The 20,509-nt window shown below is 32.7% G+C and overlaps 5 protein-coding genes across 5 annotated transcripts; 4 read left to right on the forward strand and 1 right to left on the reverse strand.

Annotated features, from left to right (window-relative positions):
- The first annotated feature begins 401 nt into the window (after window positions 1–401).
- On the forward strand, window positions 402–3,030 carry LOC128984845 (peptidoglycan recognition protein 4-like). The gene is made up of 3 exons (XM_054404212.1): window positions 402–823; window positions 2,516–2,640; window positions 2,924–3,030. Exons 1-3 carry the CDS (start codon window positions 588–590, stop codon window positions 3,028–3,030), a joined length of 468 nt encoding a protein of 155 aa, XP_054260187.1. The 5' UTR covers window positions 402–587.
- Window positions 3,031–3,998: 968 nt separating this feature from the next.
- Window positions 3,999–6,443, forward strand: LOC128984846 (peptidoglycan recognition protein 1-like). The gene is made up of 4 exons (XM_054404214.1): window positions 3,999–4,216; window positions 4,569–4,693; window positions 5,653–5,761; window positions 6,333–6,443. Exons 1-4 carry the CDS (start codon window positions 3,999–4,001, stop codon window positions 6,394–6,396), a joined length of 516 nt encoding a protein of 171 aa, XP_054260189.1. The 3' UTR covers window positions 6,397–6,443.
- An 862-nt stretch (window positions 6,444–7,305) lies between these two features.
- Window positions 7,306–9,622, forward strand: LOC128983930 (peptidoglycan-recognition protein LE-like). Its single transcript, XM_054403208.1, has 4 exons — window positions 7,306–7,612; window positions 8,390–8,514; window positions 8,647–8,755; window positions 9,276–9,622. The coding sequence occupies exons 1-4, from the start codon at window positions 7,386–7,388 to the stop codon at window positions 9,601–9,603; spliced, it is 789 nt and encodes a 262-aa protein (XP_054259183.1). The 5' UTR covers window positions 7,306–7,385; the 3' UTR covers window positions 9,604–9,622.
- Window positions 9,623–11,295: 1,673 nt separating this feature from the next.
- LOC128985325 (peptidoglycan-recognition protein SB2-like) lies at window positions 11,296–14,782 on the reverse strand. Its single transcript, XM_054404723.1, has 4 exons — window positions 14,689–14,782; window positions 12,705–12,966; window positions 12,091–12,215; window positions 11,296–11,478 (listed from the first exon to the last, which is right to left on the reverse strand). The coding sequence occupies exons 1-4, from the start codon at window positions 14,744–14,746 to the stop codon at window positions 11,342–11,344; spliced, it is 582 nt and encodes a 193-aa protein (XP_054260698.1). The 5' UTR covers window positions 14,747–14,782; the 3' UTR covers window positions 11,296–11,341.
- An 892-nt stretch (window positions 14,783–15,674) lies between these two features.
- On the forward strand, window positions 15,675–20,332 carry LOC128988014 (peptidoglycan-recognition protein 1-like). Its single transcript, XM_054409181.1, has 4 exons — window positions 15,675–15,801; window positions 17,127–17,488; window positions 18,410–18,534; window positions 20,161–20,332. Exons 2-4 carry the CDS (start codon window positions 17,151–17,153, stop codon window positions 20,280–20,282), a joined length of 585 nt encoding a protein of 194 aa, XP_054265156.1. The 5' UTR covers window positions 15,675–15,801; window positions 17,127–17,150; the 3' UTR covers window positions 20,283–20,332.
- Window positions 20,333–20,509: the final 177 nt, after the last annotated feature.

Consider the following 20,509-nt stretch of genomic DNA (forward strand, 5'->3'; position numbering starts at 1 on the left):
ATTTGATTGTAGGATCAATATAGAAAGGAGAAAGATAATTTTTTGTTTAATTTGTGCCCAACTGATGACCCTTTGCTATAATTAGGCTCATAATAAATATGAAAATTATTAATTAGTCTATTATCTGAGTCAAATTTTTAACTATCACAAATAATAAATTAGTGGAACAACTAAACAGTATACATATGTTATATTCTGACCACTAGTGAGCAAAATAACCACTCAGATTCTCAGCAAAATTTTGGTTTGGCCATCAAAGTTTTATCTAAAAGGTCGTTCATCATGTGATATGATAATAAATTAAGATACTGTATTGCCTAAGACCATCATACAAGTCGAAAAATATTTATTTATAAACTAATTACCGGGTTTGGTTCTTTAACATATTTTAGAGCCAATAAGTTATAAGTAAACACAAAATGAACTAAAAAATATGCCATTTAGTTTAATTTATACTTAATAACCGTCTTGATGTGCTTTACAACTAACTGTAGTCAGTTTATTGTTAAAGCTTTTGTTTAGTAATTTTTTTATTTAAATAACACAATTTAAACATTTTACAAAACCCAGTCTTTCTGGAACTAAAAATGGCATCTAATGAATTCATGGCATTTCCACCGAATGCCGTTAACCGAACGTCCTGGAATGCCGAAATGCCAACAAACATCATGGTGCGTCCATTAGTGGAGTATCCTGTGGACCATATCCTAGTGACCAACTCTGGATATTCGACTTGTGACAAGCGGGAAGACTGTATCCAGGCCACTAGGGAACTACAAGCCAGACATTTGCAGCAGGATCTTCAACAGGACATCAAGCAGAAGTAGGTTTAAACTTTTAGAATTGTAAATTCTAATTTGATTCTTTTAGTAGTTTAAATGCAGTTTATATAATTTAGAAAATCTTAACTGGGTTGGAAAGCATTCTATGTAGCGTGAGAACACAAAAATTCACATTAATAACAGGTAAAATGTAGTAAAATTGCTACGATTGTGAATATTTTAAATAATAGCAAAACCCAAGCATATTTGGCCTATATACAATTTTATTTGCTGCCTGTTTCATTTAATAGTTTCATCATACTATGTCAATTTATAAAAAAGATTTATGCTCATTATTAATGGACAAAAACAACAAAGATGTAAAACACTATTCCTACACGGAGTCATAAGTATTTCCAGTTGTTCATAGCAGCCAGATACTTTACTTGGAATTCTACAGATATAACATAAAACCATTCAACGTTGGTCATAAAACATGGACTAGACATTTTACTGTGCTACTTTACGACGTTCACACTCGTTTCTGGATAAATGCATTTACACTAGATAATGGGTATTGGTGTTATATGTTTTATAGTTTATGTGATAGAACATGTAGGCCTGCATACTGTAATAGTACTGGTGCTTATAAATTGACTATAAATGAGATAAGTTTTTTTGAAATTCATTTGAAACAATATGTAACAAGTCGTTGAATAAATTTTAAGACATTATCCCAAACGGATTTCTTTCCTTAGTACTTTCACAATTTATAATTTTTACCTACCAATAGTCCTAATGTAGTCATTGTCTTTGACTGACCCTTTTCTCTAATTTACAAAAGTAATTTTTATATGACCAAAGTCCATCCTACATTCATTTGCTGAATTGCTCCCATTGGTGTTACAGTTATTAACAGCTTCTTAAATAAACAAAGTTGATTTTCAATGGGATACAATTTCTGTTTACTTAAAATACCTAAACTTTAGGGTCTGCACGGTCTAGATATAGATTTTAGCAGGAGAGTCTTGAGTGTTTTTGTCTTTCGCCAACACAGCTTGCTGTATCTTTTTGTCACTCTCACATGAACATTTCTTATTAAAATTAATAACAAATTTAACACTAGATCGAGTCTGATTTGACTATGGGGATTTCCAGATCAAATAATGAGCAAGCCAAACATCGATTATGCAATGGTAAAGGTTGATTAAATTCTGTGTAACTGTAATATATTGATGAAAATTGATCTAATGTGTTCAGGTTTTTATCAAACTCGATTTACCTCTTTCAAAAGACAGACTAAGTATGCATAATTATTTTCTATTAATATTTATAATGGTTAGAGATTGAAATAGGAATGACACATGATCCTTAGCTGTGGTGCTAAGCTTCCAACTATTAATCACTCTATGACACCAGCGTTGCACACAATAGGAAATTGATCAGTCTAGATTGATTGTGTATTGTAACACCATGTATTTACCATTGTAAGAATGTATCATTGTTTTTAAGTCCAATGTCGTAATGACTCATCAAGCCTCACAATGTGTGGATGTATTCGTGTTAAACTTTTAAGCCTGATCGATTGAGTAGAGTCTGTATGATGGAACCTGTCCCCTGACCATCCTTCTAACTGGGAACTTGCCGATGTTTTAAGGCACGGGATAGTCCCAGGTAGACGAAGGTACGGAGACAAGATCCATCATACAGACCATAGCTTTTGAGATGGTCACGACTCATAACTAATTGTGTAGTTTTCTTATAGGGGGTGACGGTCTCTGCTATGTAGGAAGAGGGTGGGTTATGGACCCGTGGCTACCTGACGAACACATAGACAAACTACACCATATGCTCCATATATCGTACTTCGGGCCAAAAGGTTAGTTTTTTAACCTTTCTGTAAAATAACCTTACGTTGTTGTTATAATAGAGCTTGCCTTTATCCATTTTCGCATGGTTTTAAGTAGAAGCTTTAGTTTTTGACATTAAACTCACTAACATAGGATAGAATTTACGCAATTGTTGTATCGAAAGTTCTGTTTGTTTTATTATTGCAAAGATTGTAGAGAAAGAGTAAGAGTAATATTGTAGATGAAAGTATTTCAATTCACATTCCCATTAGGTTAACTATAATAGTTGATAATAAAATATTTCTTTTACAGGTAGACAACCTTCGGGGATCGAGACCAAGGCTTTAAAGGATCTAATTGATTTGGGTATAGAAAAATATTTTGTCAGTCCAAAAGTAATATACCATTACGATTTATAATTTTTGTCTGATTTACTTGTACACCAACCCTCATACTTATTTAACTGATATTAGTCTGAATTATTCACTGCCGTTATCTATATGTAAATCCCAAAGTAACCATGAACTTAAAAAAAACTACAAGTCACACCCCCATAAATTATATATGCTTATATAGATGCTTAAAATGTTCGTCCTTGCACAAAACTATCCATTATCTCATAAATTGCCTTTTAATATCGTAATTCCATTCTAAATGAAACTTTCCATATACCTAATGTTAAAAATACCTCACCTGTACTTATTTGTTTGTTATTCTTTTAATTTATTACATTATTAAAATCTGGTGTGATTATTTGTTTGTATTACTATATTCTGTTTTGTTATAAATCAATCAATAGTTTTATTAATACTTATGAAGACAAACGGGGTGTGTAACAGCTAGTAAACATAATATGTAAATATATTGACTTTATACAAACAGCTTGTTTTTCTTTTGGTAGAGATTTTTACGAAATGCAAATAATACCTAAAATAATACATATCTTACCTAATACGAGTAACTTATGCAGTTTACTGAACTAGAAACAAAAACAGATAACATGAATTTGCATAACAATATGGCAACTGAACTTTCTGCACGAATAGTTGGTACCATTTGTGTGTTTTCACATGAATAAATATGTTTACTTCTATAACCTATCAGCGTATATTTTCCCAACTTAGATGACAAATACATCAACAAAGCGTTTTTTCGTTGTTTGGTTCTCTTAACTGACTTAATTTCGTTCTTGACTTAATTTTTCTGTAATCTGAACTAAAATTCACTTAATCAACATGAAGGTTAATGATATAATTTGTATTAGTTTATCCATTACTTTTATCTTAAATCTAATTATTTTTCCAAGAACTTTACATGAGCCATCAACCGCTATCGTCTAGTCTTATAAGAAGTTCCATTGATCAATGTTCAACAAATACAAGTAAAGATGGACGATGATAGCGAACATAATTTAAATTTAGTCTTCAGAGGGAAATGGGGCGCTGCCCATGCCAAGGCAAGAATTCTTCTGCGTTATCCTGTGACGTACGTGGTGTATACGTTTACTGATACCCCGATATGTATCAGTGAAGAATCGTGTGCCAAGACTATGCGAGGATTACAAACGAAGCACATGGATGGTGGCGAGGACGATATAAATTACAAGTAAGGAGAACTATACTATTAAAGAGAAGGATTATACTATTTATTAACGTGAATAGCCAATTTTCGTTAAAAGAAAGCCGTAAAATTGCTTACAACTAAAACACATTAAAGCAAACTTAAGAAATGTTTTTCAAATGAATATTTGTATAGCTTAAGAATACTACGAGGGTAGAGACTGTATATTTACACAGTGAGTAGGAACGCTCTACTACTAAGATGGTTGCAAACGCACCACTCGAAACCAAATCCGAAAAGTCTACTACTTTTTGGACGTGGTTTTAGCGATTTTCACTTGGTAAATTTCAGTATTTGTACCCCTCTTAAGTTTGTTTGTTGTATAATTATACCTCAGTTTCGTTATAGGTGGAGACGGATCTGTGTTCATCGGCAGAGGATGGGAAGTTAATCCTGCTTTAAACCCCAAATTTGAGGAATACTGGGAAGACTGTATAGAGATTGCACACATTGGCCCTTCGGGTAAGCTGATTATAGGTTTTTTGGGAATTAGTAGGGGGAGGTGGGAGTTCTGAGAGTTGGATTTGGGAATCTTGTGGGAACTGGATATAGAGTAACAATATTCAAACAATTCTAATCTACAGAAAGTTGATACTTCACTTAAATTGAAATATTTATTTTTCAAGAAGGCAAGAAGGCTCAGGGATGCAAAATTGAGTTGGTATTTAGAGAGACTGTATTTACGATAGGATATTACTTCTTTTAGAAATAGTTTTTTATATAAAAATACTAGTTAATAAAGGAGGTTTGTATTAAAAATTTAATTCTGATCAGTATGAAATAATTCTAGTTGTTTTTAAGGTGGATAATACGTTGAGATTTTTATTTATTTAGTTTACCTCTGGGATGTATCAGTTATTTTATTTTACATGTTGTATTATTCCCTCAATACAAATGCAGTAAAAGTAATGCATATTTATTTACAATAGTATTCGTGTATGCAAGCCAATACATGGGTGTTTGCTTGTAACAATTATAAATAAGTTAATGATAAAGAATTTGATTTGTTGGCGTTTAACCATTAAATCAGACGGTCGTCGGTTCAATAGTGGAACATTTCAAAGTTACCACGATTGAAAATCCGCTCTTAGAGGTTTTACCCACCTTTATATCCTAGGACGATAGTTATACCCTCAGAAATGTTTTACACATTACTTCAGGCTAATCCTAGAGGGTCTAAGCATTATCTCATAAGGTCATGTCACACCGATCAGTGTGGCATGGTGTTTAGATAAAATCCATTGGTGATTAGAAGGATTTGAATCCAGCACCTCGGGCACTGACGACCCATGTTCTACCGAGACCAGCTCCCTCCCCAAAGTTAGACTCTAAGCTATTCTGTATGGTTTTCCGTTGTAATACTTCTTCAGCTTATGTGAGTGAAATTCCATGAATAGCATTTTTATTCGCAATGTTCTCAGGGTTGCCCCCAGATACAATTCATGAAGCAGCTAAGAAGTTGTTTCTCCGAGGAGTAAATAGAGGATATTTGAAAAAGGACTTTAGGTGTATCTTCGACTTTGACAAAAGGTAAATTACTGACTAAAAATGGTCAAATGGAACAGTTTTCAGAATATAATGTGCTGTTCTTACGTGTTTACAAGGTAAAATACGCATTTAAATACAAAATAATTTTATAATGGCAGTGTTTATGATAATATCTAAGAGTAATGGAGAAAGATTTTTTTTAGTTTTTAGTAAATGAAAGTATTTTTTTATGTTGTACGTAGTATTAAGCATAAAAGTATATGTTTGAATGGAAATATTACTGTTATTTTATGTTACATCTTGGATTTGTTGTCACAACATACGCCAATCAGCAAAAAGTAAACTTTTCTGAAAATACAGAAAATCAGGAGCTTTCTGTCAGATTTAGTTTGCTTTGTTGTTCTCGTATAATAGGTGCAATGTAAGTTTATTTTTGAAGAAAATCATAATAACATAGTTTTATGACATTCCTTTAAAATATGTGATTTGTTTTGCCGTGTGTGCTTGCACATCATTTCATGATACATTAGTTTAAAATCTATTAAATATTACAGTTGTCACTCACAAAAGGTGTTTTAATTATTATAATCTCAAACGTAACTCTTTTTTGCAGTGATGAACCAGATCCTAAGCCTAAAGGCGTGGAGCTAAAGGAACGTGAAATCATCTATGAGTAATGTACTAAATACGTGGGCTGATGCTTCGTTTACTACTCGTTAGATAATGTAAGATATGTACTTATATGAATAAATACACACATTGCTTTGTATTGCATTTTGTTTTATTATACCATCATTACTAATATGCATTATAAATGCATCACTATTTTCATTTATTGATCTGAGGAAAAAGGTGTGTAATATAATGAAATCCTGAGGACTGAATAGACAATTTAACATATAAAGCCATTTTTATTAAGTTGTACCATAGTTTTTGTAGCAGGTTTTGTAAAAGACAAATTTACCTCGTTTTATAGCCATTTTAATGTTTAACTTACACACTGGAATTTAATCCAAGACGATTCAAAGAGGTTGCTGTACGTAATAAAAATATGTAAAATAATAATATGACTATGATTTTAACGTACGCTTTATCAACTTGTAATCCACGAGTTATTAATATACTCAAATGGCCTTCTAAATCCCGACTAAGTATTCCAATAATATAAACTAAATCTGTAAAACACTTGATTTAAAGCTGATAAATATGTTTTAAATCGTTTAAATGATTACTTATGTTTTTATATTTAAGAATCCATTTTTTGTGAATGTAAAATATTTTTCACAATGACAATAATGCTACAAAAACGAAATTTACCTATATGCAACATGTATGGCCAACTATTCTTATATAATATAGAATAAAGCAAATATGCTCTTAACAGCAACGACTTTAATATTTAACTTTAAGCCACAACTAGAGTATATTAGATATTTATATCAGACTGAAATCAAATAGTAGAAAGTCTCAATTTATGACTTGTACCATATTCAGTCAGAACCTATATAGCTTATCTAAATCCCCCGATAAGTATCGTTATAATCAGTTTCTCAGTTGTTTGACTAAACGCAAGCTTACTCAATTGACAATGAAAACAGTGTGAGTCTGTTTAACCTAAACGTACAAATGTGCATCACAGGTGTAGGAAATATTTAGGTATTCAACCATGGCAGCTAAGCCGTTTCAGTTCCTCCCTTTCGATTTGATAGACAGGAAACATTGGGGCGCCAACGAGCCATTGGAAGACCCCATTGATTTAGTGACTCCAGCACCATACGTGCTGCACACATACACTGACACTGAACGCTGCTTTGACAGAGGACAATGTATAAAGAGAATGAAGGAGATACAGGCGAGAGACTTGTCTTTGGGATTCGCAGACATCAGATACAAGTAAGTCATCAGTATTGTTTTAGTTTGAAGGTGAAATAGATGTGCCCTATCTAGTTTTGGCTGTTAAAGAAACTTCCTCCTATAAGACGAACTAATGGCCCTAAATTTAGCCAACTAATTGTAAGGTTTAAATTTTAGGGTAGAATCTATATTCTACCCTTCTACATAGGTCTAGTCTTAAGTATAGTCTACCCTTCTAGTAAGAAGCTCCCTTTGGTCACTTGAAACAGGAGGAGCTTCTTTACCAAAATTAAGTGATGTTTAACAAAAAAACCAGCACAATACGCAATCCACCTTACTTCTATGTTGAAATAACTATCCTTCATAGCAATGAAATTAAAAATACAAAATATCCTTGTTATGATTTATGAAACATAAGTGAAAGAAAAATTATTCCATGTTAAATGAAACGGTTTTTAATCAATATTGGAGATTAAAGTGTGAATATGTGTAGGTAATTGTTACTTTGGTTCACACGAAGATGTGAAGATAATTTTTTATAATTATTTACACGTTAAGAGGAAATTTGTTTCTAGCAGTAAATACAAACTAATTTAACTTGGCTATACTTTGCACTTTAAGAAAAATAATATTTAACTTGAAATTAATTTTTACGGGTGTACAAGTCATGGGTTCTTTTACTCACTTGGTTAATAGATGTTAACAACTTCTATGAATTTACATTATTATCTAAACAAGTGTTCTATGTATTCCTATTTTGGTAGATTAACCAATGAAATACTTAAGTGATTAATATATTTAAATACAATTTCTCAGTTTTGTGATAGGGGAAGACAGCAGCATTTATTTGGGCAGAGGTTGGACCAGTCTCCCCGACATGAATGAAGATTATCCAGATATCTTTGAAAGAAGCATTGAAATCGCCCATATTGGGTTTGCAGGTATGATTTCCTTTTTAGCTAAAACCACAAGACAAATTTCATTTTACCCTAATTTAAACGATTTTGACTGTTTAACACCTGATCTGAGATAAAATATTGGTGTATGAACATGGTTTTTAATTTATGTTGTAGGGGAACCAGCAGATGAAATCAAACACATCGTGAGAAATTTACTGAGATACGGAATAAAAAAGAATTATCTAAAAAGTGACTTGAAATACATCACACATTTCAAAGAAATGTAAGTATGTGAGAACTAAAAAATGTCATTAGTTATTTAAATTGTCAGTTGCGAACCCAAATTAAAAAGGCACAACACATCAATACTAATAATTATAGTTTGTAGCAATGTATCGTGACCATTTATTTATATCTTAGCGTTCTAGAACATTTGGGCCAGTTATAAAACAGCTAAGCTCTAATTATTGTTCATTGGTAGCAGGAAGGACTATAAATATGATGTTAAACTCTGTTATTTTAGCGGGTTAAATACGTTGTAAGTAGACTTTAAAAACTCTTATAACATTTGCGTTTAAAGTGTGTAAATCTCTGACGGTTTCCAGTTTTAACGTTAGAAAAACAGTTAGTCCTACAATGATGAAATAATAATTGCTCGCACTAAACCAGCCCCAAGGACAACAGATACATATTTCCACTTAGAGTCACAATTTAAAACCAATCAAACTTCGTAATTATTTTCCCCATTCCATTGATATTTCATTTCATCAGGAAAATATCCATTGAAACAACTGTATTTACAGTGTGAAAGATGAAGAACACTACAAGATAGACGGGAGTGGAAATATTGAGCTGCAGTGCTATAAAAAACTTGGTGAAGAAACTGAGAAGGACGAGTCTGATGACTACAAGGTCCTCGGTGACGTCACACCTGGAAGCTACAAGAACGCACAAGAGCCTATCGGACACGAACACATAGACATGGGACAAGAGGAGGATTATGAGGTCGTAGATGGGGTGAAGTGTGAAGGGTCGTTGCTAGATCCGGTATTGAGAGCTGAGCTGGAGCAAAAGAAAGCGGGACCTTCTAGGTTAGGTCAGCAAGACGACAAAGTTGTTGATAATAAATGAAATGTATAAATATTTTAAATGGCCGTGTTTTCAATTTAGCCGGATTTGCCATAGAGGGTATAAGCTATTAGCTAGGTCTCATGGTAAGACCTAGAATCATTCGGGACCACTTTTTGGATTTGATGATGCTCCCAGCTGCCAAAACCACATCCATTAAAATTAATATATTTTTCATGAATCCGTTAATACGATACTTCAATTAAAATTAATAAGATTTTAAAAGAATTCAGGAGAAACATGAACAATTATTACGTATATTCAAAGGGATTCTCGAACCAGAATGATTAGACAAATGGGTCGGTTTTATGGGGTACCACCATATATGTAGTGTTCCCTTTTTGACCCTCAACATAGAATTTCGCAATGTCTTTCTAAATTTGTTATAAGGAGAAGAAGTAAACTATTGTAGTTTGCTTATTTATGGGCATATTTCGATAAAATTTGGTATGTTTTTATTTGATGCCGAGCTATTGGAATTTGAACAAAAACCTCGCCGCAGGATAAGCTAATTTCCGCTACAGTATCCCCTTTTAGCGAATTTCCCTATAGGGAAGTAGCTATTACCGTAGGTCTCATGGTAAGACCTAAGCCCGGGACCGATTTACTTTTTCATTTTGATGTCCCCAGAGGCCAAAAACACCATTCGTTCAAATTTTTATATATCTATATATAGATATATATATATATATATATATATATATATATATATATGTGTCCATCCGCACGATAACTTGAGTAATTTTTGTCCGATTTTGATAAAATTTGGTTTTAAGGTGTAAGGCGGGATAAACTTGAATGAGTTCGCGAACCAGCATGATCGGACTATGGGAACGGGGGTTTATGGGGGGTTTTATGGGGTAAAAATAGGTTTTTCCCATTTTTGACCCTAAAAACACAAAATTTCACAATTTCTTTTTAAACCATTGTGTAGAGCTTAAAAAAACAAATAATTTAGTATATTGAAGCGTTATTATGCGCCTAATTGTTACGGAAAAAATTCAAAAAAATTGTAATTTTAAAATTCCCATTTTAGTCTTATGGAGAATAAGTCAACTGTTGTAGTTTGCTTGTTTATGAACATATTTTGATCAAATTTGGAAAATACATGAATTTCTTACTAAACCACAGTACCTACCTTATAATATTTTACATAAAAAAAACTTTTTTACCCTCCCTGTTGCAGCAAACCTAAGTAGGTACTCATTAAACTAACTCTGTTTAAATAGGGAATAAATGTGATATTTTTAAGGAGACATTTTAGTTTAAATCCAATCAGGCAAATGGAAATTCGCTAAGTCTGCAGGTTTGCTGCGGCGGGGGTATTTATAAACTTTAAGATTTATTTCCTATTTGAATAATTAGTTTTAGTAAGTATTTGGGCTTTCATGGAAAGGTCAGGCCTTAAATTAACATTTTTATATACTACGTAAAAACTGATAAAATTACTTTTAAACCCTTAGAATGTAATATTTAAGTGTTACCTTAACATCTCACTATTATTGCACTATTATTGCACCCTTATTATAAATCATGTTACAAAGTAAAATCGAAAACCATATTTTCTGTACAATTATTTATTACGATCCTTGAAATTATTGTAATCTCCTTTTTTCTATGGATAGGATATATTTTACCACAGAAAACAAATTACAACTATAACCTGGGCAATTTTTATGAACATTTACATATTCAAAGATAAACATATTGATATTTTTTTTATGCACTTTTTAATTGCAGCTCAATCCATATATCCTTCAGCAGCGGCATCATACAAGTCTAGTTCCATCTCCCACTTCTCATCAACGTATCCGTTTTCCACTCCTCTTTTTACTGTGTCGTAGGCCAATTTTGCCATGTACTGTGGAAGATGCTTTCCTGAAATGAAAAGAAATTATTTGATGGAAATAGAAGGATAGTTAACAAAAGTATACCCTTAGGTGTCAATTAAATAGTTTTTATATCATATAAATCTTGTATATTAGCTTTTAGAATAATATTCTTCTATAATTAGCCGAGCTATGAGTTTGACAAATTTAGATATGTTGTACCCATTTTGCAAAATTGCAAAACTCCTTCAGGAATATTTTGTAGTGAATAAAACATGATTCATTATAGAATTGAAAAACTACCTCATAGATGACAAAATATTACACAAGGGACGTAAAAATTACATGAAAGACTTCTGATTTTACCAGTTTAAAAACACGCTGAAACTACTTTGGAGTTCCAATAATTTGTATTAAGGTCATATAAAACTGGGAAACCACCTAATCTAGTTCCGAAAACAAAGAATTGTCTTATAAATAACGTGCGTAATATATTTTTGTCTAATGTAACAACCATAAAATATTCTCAACCCTTATACGAAATACGATATTTGATAGACAAACTTGTACGTATAAAAACGTGGATTATTTAACTTTTTCTAAAATCATCAACTAACAAGTAGCTTTGGTAACATACATTACTTAGCTTTGGTATGCTTACCATGCATTCCGACATGGGCGATTTCCAAAGCCTTGGTGAAAAATTCTGGAAGACATTCACTTTTAGCGGGATTGTAGTGATAGCCTCTTCCTTCATACACTCTTCCGTCTCCACCTACAACGAAACTATCGAGCAAATAATGACATCGCCCAACAATATTGTATACCCAGCTTTACTTAAAACTAGTATAGTCGGTATTATAGTAGAGTGACCTATTTAAAATTCTAAATATGAATTTTGAATAGTAAGCCACTTAAAGTAAAAGGAAAACCAAAATCTTCAACATTTTTTAAAAGAAAAAGAGAATCACTTCCTGGCTTCATTAACCATCAGGGATATAATAAAATGAAACTTAATGAAATAAAAACTCCTTATTTTAACAAGCAAAGTTATATGGCCACGTGGGCCTTTCTTACACGTAAAGGTTACAGTGTATGTTCTGTTGTAACATTTAGGACAGAAGGTAGTTGACCACACTCTATCTCCTTGAGTTCTAACTACAATCTAAAAAAATTAGTAAGATTCTGAGATATAAGGAATACTGCGATTGGTTAACTTATTAAAGGGGATCACAACGTTTTTGATCTTTATGCAGATTAATTTGATTTCCTCACCTGTATCGTATGTCTGGAAGGCCCGACGCCATGTCGTCCAGTTGCATCTGTCTGACGGTCCTCAGACACTCATGTTGCTCATCGCACATCTCATGACGGGTGTAGCTGATGATTATCGTCTTAACTGGATGCCGGATGGAGGTCACATCTTCCCCCGTACCTACCTTGGGATCCTTCGCACCCCACTCGTCCCTACGAACGATCACCAAGGGTACGAGTGGGATGTTCTTTATCCATCCTCTTTCTTTCCTCTTGCTGATCGCTGAAAATACACAGTGAGTAAGTAAAAGAATTGTATTAACTGTAAATAGGGACAGGAACACTTTTTAGCGAATTTCCCATATAGGGAATAAGCTATTACCGTAGTACTCATGGTAAGACCTGGACGCGGGACCGATTTTTTTTTTCGTTTTGAGGGCCCTAGAGGCCAAAAACACCATCCGTTCAAATTCATATGTATATATATATATATTTATATATATATTTATATATATATATATTTATATATATATATATATATATATATATATATATATATGTGTGTGTGTCCGTTAGCACGATAACTCGAGCAAAAATGGTCCGATTTTGATGAAATTTGGTACAAACGTGTAAACCTACGGTTATTCGAACGAGTTCGCGATCCAGCATGATCGGACCATGGGAACGGGGGTTTACGGGGGGTTTTATGGGGTAAAAATAGGTTTTTCCCATTTTTGACCCAAAAACCTTAAAATTTAGCAATTGCTTTCCAAACCATTTTGTAGATCTTAAAAAAACAAATAATTTAGTATATTGAAGCGTTATTATGCGCCTAATGGTTACGGAGAAAATTCCAAAAAATTGTAAATTTAAAATTCCCATGTTATTCTTATGGAGAATAAGTAAACTGATGTAGTTTGCTTGTTTATGAACATATTTTGATCAAATTTGGAAAATGTTTTTATTTCTTACTAACTATTAACATTTTACAAAAAAAACAAAAAAAACAGTTTTACCCTCCCTGATGCAGCAAACCTAAGTACTTGCTAAACTAATTCTATTTAAATCGGGAATAAATGTTATATTTTTAAGTAGACATTTCAGTGTAAATCAAATCAGTCAAATGGAAATTTGCTTAGTCTGCAGGTTTGCTGCGGCGGGGGTATTTCATTTTAGTGCAACATGGAGTAGCAAATAGAGTGCCTTGTAGTCAGAAAAAGGCTAGTTAGATCATGAAAGAGTAAGAATAAGAATTTGTTTATTGCTGTATTAATACAGGTTTACATGCATGGCGCTGTCAGAGAATGTCTTAAAACTTAGGTGTTAACTAGGTTTAATTTGACATAATCATCGAAATCTATATCTTCAACACTATATCTACATCTTCAGTTCATACACCTTACTCTATAGAGCAACATATTAAAATACCGTTCGGGATTTTCAAAAACTAGTAGCTGTGACGCCATATCGACACTGTCTAGATAAAATTGCAGCGATTTCGTGTGCTGTCTTTGAGTGTTGTGGTATTTGAGCCAGATTGAGTACTTGTTCATGTGTGTTTGTTTTACTAAAACTAGTCCTTTAAAAAGGCAATGTAGTATATACAGTAAATATTCAGAGGACATTTTATGGGCTTAATAAACCTGGCTAATTGTTTACATCTGGCTTTTCGTAGTAGTCGTTGTTGAAGTCTTTGTAGAGATGTTGAAGAGTAGGTGATCTAGATTTTTAGAGAAATATAACCCTTTTGATTTAACACCCATCCTAACGCGCACCCTAGTTAACAGTTTTATGTACAAGTAGGCCCTAGTCATCTATGAATAAAAACATTTTAAATTAAATGTTATTTAATTAGCTTTTCTGAACTAACGTACTTTTGATGTTTTTAGTTTTTGGCAAAGGGAATAAATGAGAGGAATATTATAGAGGTTATTGGTTTACTTTAGAATTATGAAATGTATTCGCTTAAAATATTAATACTATATTATCGAGTCTTTATACTCACCAACTTTATCTATAACCTTCCTAGGTCTTGGCTTGTCCCTCCAGAACTTCTTATCCATATTGTGTGTTAAAACATATCAAACAAATTCAAAAGTTATACAAATTTCACGCTAATATTATGGATGAATTGTAATCATCGGAGTTACTTATGTAAACAATACATAAAAAAAGATAACAACTGTTTAGATACTTTCGATTGTGATTATTAGAATAATCTTTGGCAGTCTTTTAACAAAGACTTTGTTAAACGCATTTCAAACAATGGTTTAGGAGAATAAGTTTATATACTTATTGCCTGAATAGATTATGTATCTTTTGGTGTTAAACGATTTTTAATGTGATTTAAAAAAAGATCATATCTCCACCATATTTAACAAAGTACTTGCATTTTAATTATCCATTTGGACCTAAAGATCAATAGGATACTGATGATTTAAAAAATATTTAAAAAAAGCAAGCATTCTCCAATTTTTTTGAGAACTAACCCACTATTCTTACTAACCCACTATTCTTTTTTCAAACATAACAATTATTCCCTATCAAAACTTACATTTTACTCTAGTTGTCTAGCATAATAAATAACAAGTAAAATCTTTTCGTTGTGTTTAAGCTTAGAATGCTTATACATGCTTTACTAAACCCTGTTTACAGACTTTTAAATATATTTACTTATTATAAACAAACATGCATTTTGCTCTTGTCTACGCCATTTGCATTTTTAAATGAAGTAGGAGGTTATTGTTTTTTACACAGTTTTTAATCTTTCCCGTTTAAATACAATGTTACCATTTAACTGTGTTGGTAGCATACGTTGTGATCAATTGTTATCTTTATTTAAACACTATTTCATATCTGACATTACAATTCATATGAATAATGCAAGTTATCCAAAGCGATATGCATTCAATGTAGACATTAAAATTAGAATTATACTTCCGATTTTTTTAGAGTAGTTAAGCTAAAATGTGAAAAAAGCGTTAATATCAATAACAATTTATACTAATGAAATGAATTTCAAAATTAGCTGAGACTCAAACGGAGTGCCACTAAGTGTATATTTGTGAGATATATGAATAGGTAACATACCTATTGCCATAGGATAACCTAATTTCAGGTAAAACTGTAACAAGTATATGGAATTTAGTTTTACTCTTACTTTTAATAACAAATTTCGCAAATTATATATTTTAAAAGATGGTTAGCTATTGGTAAAATAGAACACCCCTGAAATAAATTTTAAGGGTCTGTGAATGTGATAAAAAACGGTCAGTTAGGAAATGGGGTTGATTTTGATACCAAAGTCTAGTTAATGTGAAATTGTAAGGTAATTTTGGTTTAGAATATCGTTATAAAATGCTCATATCAAGCTTATTGGGTTTTGTTTGGATTTGGCTGAAAACGAATCCAATTTAGGTTTACCAATTATGATGATTTTTATATGGGGAAAATGTTTAACATTGACTAAAACACAGATTTATAAAAAGTATTACAATGATGCAATTAGCCCCTTGAATTTAATCGCAAAATTATGTATTAAGGCCCATGAATAGTGACATTTGAAAACCACTCTCTGTTGTATCCCATTGAAGTAAGTCATACGTGTTAAACGGTAATTGAGATGTTCAAAGTGTTGTCAAATCAACCACCACTGACTGTCATATAATTTTAAGATATTTTAAAAATGCAATAAACAATGAAAGTAAATAAATATATTTTTACATGGTCAATCGTTTTTAGGTGTTTCACTTTAATAAACTTAATACGTCTAATACGTCATGAAACGTGAACCATAAATACATATAAAAGGTGGTAGTTGTGCTCGATTTCGATTGAAATGAATGAATCGTAAATTAATTCAAAAGAATAACTCATTAATTATAGTTATTCACATATTCAGTCCGATGATGTTTTGAGTGTCCAATCAAAATTGATCATCCCTACCATCTTTCAAATACAGGGTGTCCTTATGTAATCGTGCAATCTCAGCAGAAAGTTTCATTTTATGATTTCGAAAATATTAAGTGTCCCCAAAAATGGGGGATTTGAAGAGCAACTCAAGTCTTTGGAGCTCTCCATTTTGGATCGAGAAGAGAAAGCGAACTGTGGTTTTCACAATTCTTCAGGTTTTTGTAAACACTTTAAAATAAGGTGTCACTTGAAGGAGCATTACATAAAAAAATGAGTTGCCCTCCATTTGTGGGGGTACACTCAAAACTTTCCAAATAATAAAATAAAACTTCCTGCTAAATTTTCACGACCACCAAAAGGATATCTCTGTACATTTACTAAGAAATATAATAGATGGGAGGGTCTTGACTTTTTATTCGCTTTGTATATTTCTTATCAAAACAGTATAAGTAAATATATGATTCGTGTTATTAGTCATATTTTTACCTACCAATACACGTCATATGATAAATAACAAGTTGTTTATTGTAGAAACGAAGCTTAGGTCAGCCTACAATGTACGTCCCTGACTACTCCAAATACGACGACGAGTATCTCTCCGACTACAAGGAGACGGAAAACATCGACACAGGACCTCCCTTCCAGGACATCCCGGTGACGGAGACGGAGTCCGAGAACGAACCCCCGGGACCCCCTCCTGTCATTGTATACCGTAAAGAATGGGGAGCCCTGGAGGAGCTTCGGGAACAAAGAACATTCACCTTCCCAGTAGAGAACGTCATATACTCCTATACTGAGACTGACGTTTGCAACACAAGGGCTGAATGTATCCAAGCCATGAAGGATATGCAGAAGAAACACATGGAACAAGGGTATCCTGATATAAAGTTCAAGTAAGTGTGTGTGTTTTTTAAAGGACTCTATTGGGGATTGTTTTTGAAAATATTTAAGCTAGAAATAAAGTTGCAGCGTTATCACTTAAATATATATCTAATATTTTTATGATTCAGTAGGATTTGAGCTCGGGAACACAGGAACCATAGTCTCACGCTCTACCACTAGACCAGCCCAGGCATTTTTTTAAGTATTCTTATCTTTACTTATTTAAGCCTAATTTGTCTGTAAAATGTAATTATGTAAGATATAAACTAAATACCGTATACGAAAATATTTGTGAGGTAAAGAAGGATGAAACAATTAATTTCACATGATAGGTGATAATTTAATATGTTCCAATTGGACATTTTAATTTATCAATATCAACGAATACAAATAAAAATTACATACACTAAAACAACAAATGGATGAATGAAAAAGAAATGAAAACAGTGTTTTGTGCTACGAAAACACCCATTAAAACCTAGGTTCCTCGCAAAAAGCCACTTTTCCTACATGCAGGCTAAGATATGGTTCACTAAAGCATATGGTTACACGGCATCGTTTTGTATTCTTACAGAAAATGCAATCAAAGTAATTGTTTATATGGTTCTAACAACATCCTTCAATACAAGGCCGTAGCAAGAAAAGTGGCAACACCGCAATCCCGGCCTACCGAAACAGCTGTTGCAATTTATGATGGAGTGTCTACGCATTCTTTTTTCAAAGTTGACGTGTACTGTACAGGACGGCAGTGCGACGTTGCCACACTCATGCGCCACGACCTTGTATTAGAGGAGACAGTTTAGTCCTGATATCGAATATTGTTTAGAGCAACATAAGAGTGGGTTTGCATGAGGAGTGGAACAACATCATTAATTCTAGTAAATGTTACATTTTAAATTCCATTATAACTAATACAGCCTGCATTTTCGCAGTTTCGTCCTTGGCGGCGATGGAAAGGTGTACGAAGGCACCGGATGGTACGTCAGAGCTCCACTGAACGAACAATACCCTAGCTTGGAGGGTCAACATATAGAGTTTGCTCATACTGGAAGACGACGTAAGTTAATATATCTATCTGAAAAAATATATGAGTCTAATAAAACTTGTAATAATATATTTACACTTATACTGTTGACTCGCAAGACGGAAAATACATATAAAAGATGATAAGTGGTGGTCGATTTCGATTGGACAAACCAAGCATCATCACAACCAATAGGGGAATGACAAAAATCTCTCACTGGCGTTACTTATATACTATTGGCTACCGAATGTACCAAATAGTATGTAAGGGACGCTTTTGTGAGTTTCTTGTCTTTCGCCTATTGGTTGTGATGATGCTTGGTTTGTCCAATCGAAATCGATCACCACTTACCATCTTTTACACGTGTTAACCGTCTTGTGAGTCAACAGTATAAGTGTAAATATATTATTACAAGTGTTATTATCTTTGGGGGTTTCAGGTGATTTAATAACACGTACGATGCTGATCAAGAAGTAAAAATGGACACATTAATTTGCATAAACTCGCTGGCCATTAATTCTACTTGAGGAAGAATGGAAAAATAAGTCCTGCCTCTAACTCAGACCTTAAACAAAGAACTTGTTTTTTAAGGAGATGCCTATATATGTTTTACTACTAGCTCAATATTTTCGGACTAGATGTTACGCTCCTTTTCAACTGATTGCAAAATATTCCGTGATCAACGGATAGGGAGTTTGTTTGTATAAGCTTTTGTAATCATTATATGTGTTAAATCTAACCTCTCAGGAGTAAAAAGGTTTTAAAATCTTAAGATATACTAATATAGCAAAATTCAATATCAATCCAATTTTCATCACAAATGTAAAAAATTGTGAACTCGTTACAAAATATCTGAAGAACAATAAAGTAATGGTATAGAAATTGTTGCCACTGATACATTGAAAACACGAGCGTCAATTTTTCTCCCAATTTTTGGCAATAAAATATTTTCTAACAATCGTTATTAAATACAGGCAAGGAAAATGTTCCTGCAAAACATAGACTAAGAAGCCCAAAAAAGTGGATGGATGGACTATGTTATTGGGATCGAAATAGAGAAATTGTTTTAGGTGCGTACATACTGTAGAAGAAATTGGGTAAAATATGACTAATTTATACTAAAATTATAATTATTTTGAAGAGCATGGAACATATTAGGAGTGGTTGATGTGTAACATTTGAAATCATACATAGAATTTAAAATTCACTATCGAAGAAGCAAAGAGATTTAATTCTTAAAATGTCATTTACTCATTTTATTTTAATTTTTTTTATTTTTACAAGCAAATATAGGCCTATTTTTGTAAAACCAGCATATGCATTGGTATTGCATATTTAACAAAAAATTTTAATGAAACGTTCTCTGATAGGGTACTGCAATGCTAGAAACGCCTACTAAATTTTAATTTTCTGCCAATTTATATATTAATGTTGGTGAGATTACTTGCAGTAAAATCGTACTTCCGCCCCTTTGCAGTAAAATAGTGTATGATAGTGGTAAAATATTTATTTTACATAATATAAAAATAAATGGCATTATTAAAAACTGAAATGATCACAAAAAATCGGTAACGATGAACCATAATTGTGCTGCAATGTTAAATGTGGCATTTGTAAGTATTATAACAGAACATGTGTTTAAAACTGTCATGTTTTCAGATGATTTTCCCGACCGTGAAAAGGTGAAGCTGATCAACCGTTTGTACGACTACGGAATAGAAACAAAACATATTGCAAGTGATTCCCGAGTCTGCATCGACTACATGTGGCCAACCTCCTAAATGGGACCTTAGAATGATTTTAAATAAATAAACCTCTTGTCTAACGCATACCATTGTATTGTTTTTACTCCCCCCCCCTTACATAGTAATTGAACTTTTGTGTGGGAAAAATCTGCATTATCTCCAGGAGTACTATTCTCTTATTCGAAATTGTAATTGGGATATTTTAGAAACCGCTGGGAAATTTGAACCAAATTTAGTATGTTATTGTCCTTTTCACTCTGAAC

The sequence above is a fragment of the Macrosteles quadrilineatus genome, unplaced genomic scaffold, assembly GCF_028750875.1.
Source record: "Macrosteles quadrilineatus isolate MER2022 unplaced genomic scaffold, UCM_ALF_1.0 Scaffold_2__2_contigs__length_208266976, whole genome shotgun sequence".
Taxonomy (NCBI): domain Eukaryota; kingdom Metazoa; phylum Arthropoda; class Insecta; order Hemiptera; family Cicadellidae; genus Macrosteles; species Macrosteles quadrilineatus.

What these genes read in the sequence shown, in the direction of transcription:
- LOC128984845 (XM_054404212.1), top strand. Translation starts at nt 588, where the DNA reads ATGGCATCTAATGAATTCATGGCATTTCCACCGAATGCCGTTAACCGA. An exon ending in CAACAGGACATCAAGCAGAA is followed by an intron (nt 824 to 2,515) that starts GTAGGTTTAAAC and finishes CTAATTGTGTAG; the next exon opens with TTTTCTTATAGGGGGTGACG. An exon ending in ATCGTACTTCGGGCCAAAAG is followed by an intron (nt 2,641 to 2,923) that starts GTTAGTTTTTTA and finishes TTTCTTTTACAG; the next exon opens with GTAGACAACCTTCGGGGATC.
- LOC128984846 (XM_054404214.1), top strand. Translation starts at nt 3,999, where the DNA reads ATGGACGATGATAGCGAACATAATTTAAATTTAGTCTTCAGAGGGAAA. An exon ending in TGCACACATTGGCCCTTCGG is followed by an intron (nt 4,694 to 5,652) that starts GTAAGCTGATTA and finishes CAATGTTCTCAG; the next exon opens with GGTTGCCCCCAGATACAATT. An exon ending in ATCTTCGACTTTGACAAAAG is followed by an intron (nt 5,762 to 6,332) that starts GTAAATTACTGA and finishes TCTTTTTTGCAG; the next exon opens with TGATGAACCAGATCCTAAGC.
- LOC128983930 (XM_054403208.1), top strand. Translation starts at nt 7,386, where the DNA reads ATGGCAGCTAAGCCGTTTCAGTTCCTCCCTTTCGATTTGATAGACAGG. An exon ending in CGCCCATATTGGGTTTGCAG is followed by an intron (nt 8,515 to 8,646) that starts GTATGATTTCCT and finishes TTTATGTTGTAG; the next exon opens with GGGAACCAGCAGATGAAATC. An exon ending in ATCACACATTTCAAAGAAAT is followed by an intron (nt 8,756 to 9,275) that starts GTAAGTATGTGA and finishes CTGTATTTACAG; the next exon opens with TGTGAAAGATGAAGAACACT.
- LOC128985325 (XM_054404723.1), bottom strand. Translation starts at nt 14,746, where the DNA reads ATGGATAAGAAGTTCTGGAGGGACAAGCCAAGACCTAGGAAGGTTATA. An exon ending in GAAGGTTATAGATAAAGTTG is followed by an intron (nt 12,967 to 14,688) that starts GTGAGTATAAAG and finishes GTGTATTTTCAG; the next exon opens with CGATCAGCAAGAGGAAAGAA. An exon ending in CTTCCAGACATACGATACAG is followed by an intron (nt 12,216 to 12,704) that starts GTGAGGAAATCA and finishes TTTGCTCGATAG; the next exon opens with TTTCGTTGTAGGTGGAGACG.
- LOC128988014 (XM_054409181.1), top strand. Translation starts at nt 17,151, where the DNA reads ATGTACGTCCCTGACTACTCCAAATACGACGACGAGTATCTCTCCGAC. An exon ending in TATCCTGATATAAAGTTCAA is followed by an intron (nt 17,489 to 18,409) that starts GTAAGTGTGTGT and finishes GCATTTTCGCAG; the next exon opens with TTTCGTCCTTGGCGGCGATG. An exon ending in TGCTCATACTGGAAGACGAC is followed by an intron (nt 18,535 to 20,160) that starts GTAAGTTAATAT and finishes TCATGTTTTCAG; the next exon opens with ATGATTTTCCCGACCGTGAA.